Source organism: Trypanosoma cruzi, genomic scaffold (assembly GCF_000209065.1).
Source record: "Trypanosoma cruzi strain CL Brener 1047053516045 genomic scaffold, whole genome shotgun sequence".
Classification (NCBI taxonomy): Eukaryota; Euglenozoa; class Kinetoplastea; order Trypanosomatida; family Trypanosomatidae; genus Trypanosoma; species Trypanosoma cruzi.
Window position 1 is genome coordinate 6,288 of NW_001849249.1, and position 7,767 is coordinate 14,054.

General features: G+C 48.4%; 3 protein-coding genes across 3 annotated transcripts, besides 17 other annotated features; all 3 read left to right on the forward strand.

Annotated features, from left to right (window-relative positions):
- Positions 1-1,077, forward strand: Tc00.1047053503683.30 (RNA-binding protein, putative; the record flags this gene model as incomplete). Its single annotated transcript, XM_800209.1, has 1 exon — positions 1-1,077. A coding segment is annotated over one exon (1,077 nt), but the record flags the coding sequence as incomplete, so codon positions are not given.
- Positions 1-7,767: a sequence feature (heterozygous, Esmeraldo-like haplotype).
- Positions 1,259-1,283: a sequence feature (AT_rich).
- Positions 1,656-1,676: a microsatellite.
- Positions 1,832-1,881: a sequence feature (AT_rich).
- Positions 1,916-1,936: a microsatellite.
- Positions 2,158-2,247: a sequence feature (CT-rich).
- Positions 2,298-2,340: a microsatellite.
- Positions 2,549-2,587: a microsatellite.
- Positions 2,622-2,683: a sequence feature (A-rich).
- Positions 2,824-2,897: a microsatellite.
- Positions 3,036-3,098: a sequence feature (A-rich).
- Tc00.1047053503683.20 (hypothetical protein, conserved) lies at positions 3,524-4,900 on the forward strand (the record flags this gene model as incomplete). Its single annotated transcript, XM_800208.1, has 1 exon — positions 3,524-4,900. One exon carries the CDS (start codon positions 3,524-3,526, stop codon positions 4,898-4,900), a length of 1,377 nt encoding a protein of 458 aa, XP_805301.1.
- Positions 5,064-5,087: a sequence feature (AT_rich).
- Positions 5,267-5,316: a sequence feature (A-rich).
- Tc00.1047053503683.11 (RNA-binding protein, putative) lies at positions 5,507-6,916 on the forward strand (the record flags this gene model as incomplete). The annotated part of the gene is made up of 1 exon (XM_800210.1): positions 5,507-6,916. One exon carries the CDS (start codon positions 5,507-5,509, stop codon positions 6,914-6,916), a length of 1,410 nt encoding a protein of 469 aa, XP_805303.1.
- Positions 6,921-6,967: a microsatellite.
- Positions 7,068-7,100: a microsatellite.
- Positions 7,376-7,400: a microsatellite.
- Positions 7,521-7,591: a microsatellite.

Genomic DNA, 7,767 nt, shown 5'->3' on the forward strand with positions numbered 1-7,767 from the left:
AGTAACATTCCGCACAAAATGGAGCAGCGTGAGCTGGAGAAGTTGTTTGCCCCCTATGGGCAAATTCTTTCAGCAGCAGTCATGCGCAATATTCACACTGGTAACAGTCTTGGCACCGCGTTTGTGCGTTACGCCTCCACCGAGGAGGCAATGAGTGCAATCAAGGGGATGTCGGGAAAACGGATTGGTGGACGAGCGATCGCTGTTCAGTGGGCGAAGAAGCAGCATGATTACGCCCCGGTTGGGGAGGCTCGTAAAAAAATCAGTAAACTGTTTGTTCGAAACATTCCACTGGATATCAACACCGTCGTTCTCGAGGACATGTTCAGTATGTACGGTCCGGTCAAGTCTGTTTCGATTCACAAGGATACCGCGCCGGACTGCGACAAAAATTTTGAGCGCCACATTGCCTTCATCACGTTCCTTGCGGATGGTGCTGCCGAAAGGGCTGCTGAGGCCGTTCATAACACCCGACCCTTTCCAAGTTGTGGGAAAGTGCCATTGATGGTAAAACTGGCTGAGGACGCCCCGCAACGCATTCATCATGGCACTGGCAGTAAAAACTCTGCTAATGCCTTAAGGACCAAGCAACAATTACAGGGTGATATGAGCGCGATGTCCTCTGGACAGGAGCAATTTTTTGACGCCCCAGCCGTTCAACAGTGCTTTCCCACGGGAACGGGCACGGGTGCAATGGTCGTTGCGCCCACGTCCTATTTCTCATTATTGGCGTCTGGTGGTCTTATTTTGCCTGGTTCGCTTCCGGGAGCAGTAATGGGAAGTGAGGCGCCGTATCCATGGCGGACAAGGGTCACGTGGCCGCAGGGAACCGGAGTGCCATTTCCCTTTTATAATGGAGGCGCTGCAGCGACTGCCGCCAATCCCCTTGCACCGAGCAACGCTTGTGCCACGCCTCCTTCTGGGTCGCCCGTCTCATGCATGAACAATGGAGGGTTTACATCGTTTCCAATGTACACGACGCCGTTTTGCCCATCCACGTCTCCAGGCCTTTCCGGAACGCAGGCTGACAGTGTCGCCGGGAGCCCTTTGATTTTGCCGAGTTCTCTTCATCAGTGAAGAGCAGCTATGCGGCAGGATCGCTTGAATACACGGCGGTGATGTCTGTCTTACCGCAAATCGATGCCGATTTCACCGAATTTTCATCGAAGTAATTTGTCCTTTTGCCGCTTGGAGGGCACAAAGATACTTTTTTTTTTTCTTGACTTGCGCGTTCCATTTGCCACAATGATCCTGCAACAAATTTTTATTTTATTTTATTTTTTGGGTGTGTGTGGGTGTGTGGGTGAGTCTCGACAGGGCAGGCAAACATGGGTCTGTGACGAGCAAACGGGAGGGCGGAGGCGGAGCAGCGTCGTGTGGCATTGAATGCGTTTTTTTTTTTTTCTTTCTTTCTTTTGGCGTGGGGATGGGTTCTCCGTGAATGGAACGGCTCCGTCAAATGGAGTAATTTCTGCTGGCATTTTGTAACGGGAGAGGAATTGGGAGTAAAGTGTGTGTTCACGTTCAACGGAAACGAACAACAAAAGTGACTTTACGAGTGCATGCTGTGCAAAAGCATGCGGGGAGGATGGCTGGTACTAGCAGAGGGGGAAGGGGGAAGGAAAGCGAGTAGGGAAATCAACATAAATGTCTTTTTTGTTTGTTTGTTTGTTTGTCTTTTTTAATGTGGCCTTTCTTCCGTTTGAAGGGAACGTAAACAGTGGAATGGAAGCAACCAGAGAGGAGAAATGAGTGACAATTGAAAAAAAAAAAAAACAGGGGAAATTAAGTGAAACGAAAAACAAGAGGCGTTTCGGAATGGCAGGTGCTGAAATAAAAATAAGAAAAATATATTTATATTTATTTGTTTATATTTATTTACGCGAATCTTTTTATGATGTGTGTGTTTTTGCTATTTGTTTGTTTGTTTGTTTGTCAGTGTCTTTTTTTTTTGTTTTTGTCTTTTTCTTTCTGTCTGTGTGTCTTTCTGTGTCTGGGAATATGTACAGTAATTCCCATGCATAACGGATTCCCATTTTTTTATTTTTGTTTCTTCTCGCTGGTGCCGTTTTACCTTTTTTTTATTATTATTTCTTTTTTCTCCCCAACGAACTGTGGATGACGGCGGCGAGGCGAGTTGTTGCTTCTGGGGGTAGGAGGAAAGGGAAGGAAGGGAGGAGGAGAGGGGAAGGGAGCGAAGGACAAATTGAAAGAATAACCGCAAAAAAAGAAAAGCGAGGGGAAGGACGGTGCCTCCTGTGGGGGTAATGTGTGGATTTTGCTGTCTGTCTGAAAAGACACACGCACACACACACACACACACACACAGACACACAGACAGTGGGGCGAGTGGGGTGAAAATTTTTTTGTTTTTTTTTGTTGTTTTCTTTGTTGTTGTGGGAGCTGTACTTTCTCCTTTTGGTTTTTATTAGACTTTGGGGAGCATTTGTTTTGTTTGTTTTTTCTTTCTGCGCCTCCTTTTGCCCTTGCTGTTTCTTTCCTCTCTTTCTGCTTTCTCTGGCTTTGCTCAGCTAATAATCATCCGCGCATATATATATATATATATATATATTTTATATATATTTATTTCTGGATTGTCCCATTGTAAACGTTTATTACTGTTATTATTGTTTTTTTTTTTTTTTTTACGTCGTTTGTACATGTCTTTTTTTTTTTTTTTTTTGTCTGAGGTATGTGCGTGTACGCGTGTGAATTGCTTGCAACCAAGGGCTTTTTTTTTTCTTTGTTATTCTTGCCTGAAGGACGCAGTTAAAAGAAGGAGAGGAAAAGGGCGGTGAATCATCGTTTTTTATAATTTGCGGGTATATACACATATATATACATATATATATATACACACACACGTATATATACATCAATATATATACGCATATATACACACTGATGCATGTGTGCACGCACGCAAACACGAGGGGGACGGCGGTGGTGGGCGGATACGAGGGGTGTGGGAGGATGTTATATATATGCATATATGTTTATATATGTGGTTTACGTTGATGGATCAACTTTTGAGCTTTTTTGTTTTATATATTTTTTCTTTTCTCTTTTTTTACCTGTTTTTTTTTTTTTGTTTGTTTGCGTGCGTGTCTTTTTTGGGGGGGCAATTTGTCTGGTTGTTTTTTCGGCGCCGCTGCCGCCGCTGGCCCTTTTCTCTACATCGGTGTGTGGGGAAAAGGGGAGGGTGGCTGAGAGGAGTAGTGCCACCGCGGCTTTTTCTTTCCTCCCCTCCCCCCGGTGGCGGCAGCATTCGGGTCCGGGATGCGTGTGCCGGGTGAGCCTAATGGCGTCTGATGTGTCTTTGCGAGAGGGGATCCTTTTTTTTTGCTCGTCGTTGCACCGCCTTTTTTGCTGCTGCCGTTGTGTGTTGGTGGTTTTTTCATTTCATTTTTTTTTTTTTTTTTGCTGCGGAGTGCCGTGCACGAGTACACGCACAGTGAGGGGGGACTTGCAGCGCGCCGCAGAAGACAAGGGGAAAGCAGCCGAGGGGGTCGGAAGCGTTGCGATGCCGCCCAAACGCTCAAAGGGCGTGACCTTCAAACTCGTCCATCCGTCTTATGATGACGCGGAGTATGAGGGGGCGAAGAACGTTGCCATCATGGTGGAGGAGCAGGAACTACGCAAACACCTGCCGACAACTGCCACGCGTCGCCGCCGCCAGCGTGCAGAGGAGAGCGACGAGGATGAGTCGGCGACTGTCAGTGGCTGGGCGCGGGAGTGGGCCACGACCACTTCATTCGCCTCTTCAACGGCGCAGGCAGGCGCCGGGCGACTGCCGGAAGAAGACGCGTACATGAACAGGCACAACTTTCTTCGTGCGCAGGACTCCGAAGACGACGAGGAAGATGATGATAAGTTGTTTGCGGATCAGGAGGAGGTGGAGTTCACTGATGACTTCCTGCGAGAGGTGGTTTTCGGCGACGGTGACGAGGAGGACGAGGAGGAGGTGCGGAGTGCGGGTGGTGGCGCCAAGAGCGTCACAGAACACGATGGGTCCGTGTACGTCCAACACGACGTTACGAAGAGAGGCGTGGACCGACAGTTTACGCAGATGATGCGGGAGTTTAACGTCGACGCCCGCCTCAACGACGCCTACACGGACGATCCTCGTGCCCACGGAGCTCTCGCTGTGGATCAGTACATGCGCGCGCTTGAGGAGTTTGTGGTTGAGAGGGCCGGCGTCGACTACGGGACTGCCGAGCCGCGGCGCAACAAGGGGCTGATCCACCAGCTGCAGAACATGGCCCTCTCCGCCGGGACGGACATGAGCCCCAAAGGGGAGTTGTACACCACAACCGTTTTGCCGGACAAGCAAGCACGTTTTCTGGAGGAGTTTCAACGGGAGGCGGAGGAAATACGGCAGGCTGCCCGTGAGCGCATGCAGAGGCAACAGTTAGACGGCCCGGCCGAGAACTTCGAGGATGCGGTGCAGGCGACAGAGCAGGATGACGATGACCACGAGGTCTACGTGCTGAGGGAGGTGGAGGATAAGGAAAATCGGCTAGATTGCGAGACGGCAGTCTCGGCGTACTCAACGTACTTCAACCAGCCCAACGTTATTCGGGCGCCGTCGCCGGGAAGGCGAAGAAGGAGACATGGGGACTTCTCAGCAGCAGCGGCAACAGAAACAACAACGGAAGACGGAAAACTAGAGGATGAAGACGTGGTGTCCAAGCGAGGCACGCAGCTGCTCGCCCTCGCGCGGCACAAGGGGGAGACAAGGGAGGAAAAGAAGATGCGGCAGCACTTGGCAAAGCAGGTAAAGCGTGAGCGACGCGACAAAAAGCGGGAGCTGAAGCAGGCGTACAAGAATCTTGAGACAGATGAAGCGAAACGTGTGAAAGAATCTCAAAACGCAAAGAAAACGGTACATTTCTTTTAGGAATGGTGTGTGTGTGTGTGCCCTTTCGCCGCAATATGGGGAGCACACATGGCGCCTTATTCCTCTCTTTCTGCTGCCTGCTGCGTGTGGGTGGCGTGCCTCTTCTGTTTCGACTAACCCGCCTCAAGGAGAGCAGACAACAATAACAAGTGTTGGGGGGCTCAAAATAATATATATATATATATATGAGCGAGTAACGGAAGAAAACAAACAATAAAATCTGCTCTTCATTAACATTTTTGGTGAAGCATGTGCAGCGGGTGGTTTGTCTTTGGACGCTCTTTTGCGTCCCTCATTGAAGAAGGTTACGTACATCATCTTTCTGTTAACTCTTTTTATTTTTATTTTTGGATTGCCTTATCATCGTTCTTTTCCTTTTCCTTTTCCTTTTTTTTTTTTTTCCTTTTTGTTGTTTTGCCCTTCAGTCATACTTAATAACACTGCGTCATCAAGGAGACGAAAGGAGATTCTTGCAGAAGCGGCAGCGTCCACACCAAACTTCGCTAAAGAAAGAGGGAAAACATACGGAGTCAAACAAGGCACAAGAGAAAACAACAACAACAACGAAAACAACGAAAAGGATCCACCAGCGGCAGACCAGGGGAAATGCACACAAGTGAGCAAGAGAAGCCTGGGGATATTGTGGAGCATCCCTCTGACGAGATGTACAGCCACGCGAATCTTTTCATCCGGCACTTGCCACGCGTCGTGGATGAAAACGAGCTTCGGATGTTTTTTTCTCCGTATGGGCAGATTCTCTCCGCGGCAGTTATGCGCAACATTCACACCGGTGAGAATCTCGGCACTGCATTTGTGCGTTATGCCACGAATGAGCAGGCCCGCACCGCCCTTCATGGGTGCAACGGTCGATTTCTTCACGGCCGGGCCATCTCAGTGCATTGGGCGAAGAAGCGGCACGACAACACCCCAATTGGTGATGCCCGCAAGAAGATCTTTAAGCTTTTTGTGCGCAATATTCCGCTTGACGTGTCCGCAGACGAATTGGCCCGCCTGTTCGCATGCTTCGGCCCTGTCGGCAGCGTCTCGCTCCACAAAGACACCGCCGTCCCTCGAAACAAGTGGATGGAACGCCGTATCGGTTTTGTGGCGTTTCTTGCCGAGGGTGCCGCCGAGAAGGCTGCAGAAGCCGTTCACAACACACGTCCGTTCCCTGGCAGCGGCTCCATTCCACTGATGGTGAAGCTGGCAGAAGACGTGCCGGCGCGAAATCGGCGTCCAGGCGCAGCCGTTACGGATTCAATTCGGCGAGGAGGTGCACCGAACGATATGGTGAGGACGAACGCAACCGATAGAACTATGACGCGTGCTCCAGTGGATGAAGGGCGCGTAAATTGTTGCCGTTCAGACTTCTCTACTTGGAGTTTTCTGCGATGGTCGCGGTGCAACTCACCACAACCCACGCAATCAGCGAATGCCTCTTCTGCAAATTACCTTGGCAATTCGATGCCGCAACCGTTTTATGGCTGCTCCGCGGTCCCAACACCCTCTCCTATGAGGGATTATATGTTCTTCCATGAAGCGAACCGGCAACGGGTGTGTGCCCCAGGGATGCCACCACAAGATCATGCCGACGCATTCCTGCAACAAGCCCCGTACCTCCAACAACCAAATTTCTTCAACCATGCGGAGAAGGATGCTGCTACGTTTCACAGCCTGGGTGCCCCACAGAAAACATTGGGGAGCAGTTGTTCAAGCTTGTGTCCAGCAGAGTCCGAGGAGGCGTCCACACCGATTGCAAACCAGTACTTTAACGAATGGAGCGCGCGACCTGCAACGCATAATGGCTCTGCCGCCTCACGACAAGGAGCACCTATTACTTCCTCCACTTCTTTCTGCTCCGCTTACGGCACAAACATAGCTGAAGAATCCTCTGTGAGTAACTCAACACCCACGGCGACTGGAGGCGGGAAACGTTGTACGCGGTATACACACAACCCCTACCGGTTGCACCAGCAACGGCTCTCCGAATGCCCTACACCACCTGTACCAGTGTGATTTCTATATATAAACATAAATATATATATATTTGTATATTTATTTATTTATTAAGGGGAAAAGGGAAGAAAACACGGGATTTTTAGGGGAATTGTTTTTTCAACCTTTATTTTTATTTTTACTCTTTTCGTATTTACTGTTGGCAATCGACTTCTTTTTTTTTTTTTTTTTTTTTTTCTGTTTTGGGTTTTCTTTTACTGTTTTACGAATGACTAGAGAATTTGTGTTTTCGTTGATGCTGCTTCTGCTGCTGCTTGGGATTTAAGAATGCATTCAATAATTTGTATTTAATCTTTCTCAGCCAGTCAATGCGCTCTCTTTAGGATCCAAAGCCATGTTAGTGTATTATTTGGGTATTCTTGCTTCGACTACTGTTCTCTTGTCCTTATACTTTTTTTTTGTTTGTCTTTCTGAGAGTAATAGAGACTGTCTGCATGTGGCTAACTGTTCGCCGGCTTCTATATATATATATATATATATATATTTGTTGCTATTTTTGTTTCCCCTTTATTCTTTTTTTTTGTTTTTTTTTGGTCTGCCCTTGCAGCGACAAGAGGAGGTGAAGGAAAGCAGTGAAACAGGAACGAAACGGCATGAGCATTTATTTCTTTTTATTATTATTATTATTATTGTCTTGTTATTTATTTTTTATTTTTTATTTTTATTTCTATTTTTCGTGTATAACTTCTGTGTTGAGGATCGCGGTGTCTGCGGGGGCGGGGGGTATTCAATACGTTTTGTGGCAATGGGTGGCTCAGCGGGTGCGTGAAAATCCTCCACGCTCCGTTATGGAACCCACACCCACCGATCTCGTTGTTTGGGTGCCGTGAGAATTGCGGGAAGAGTTGGGG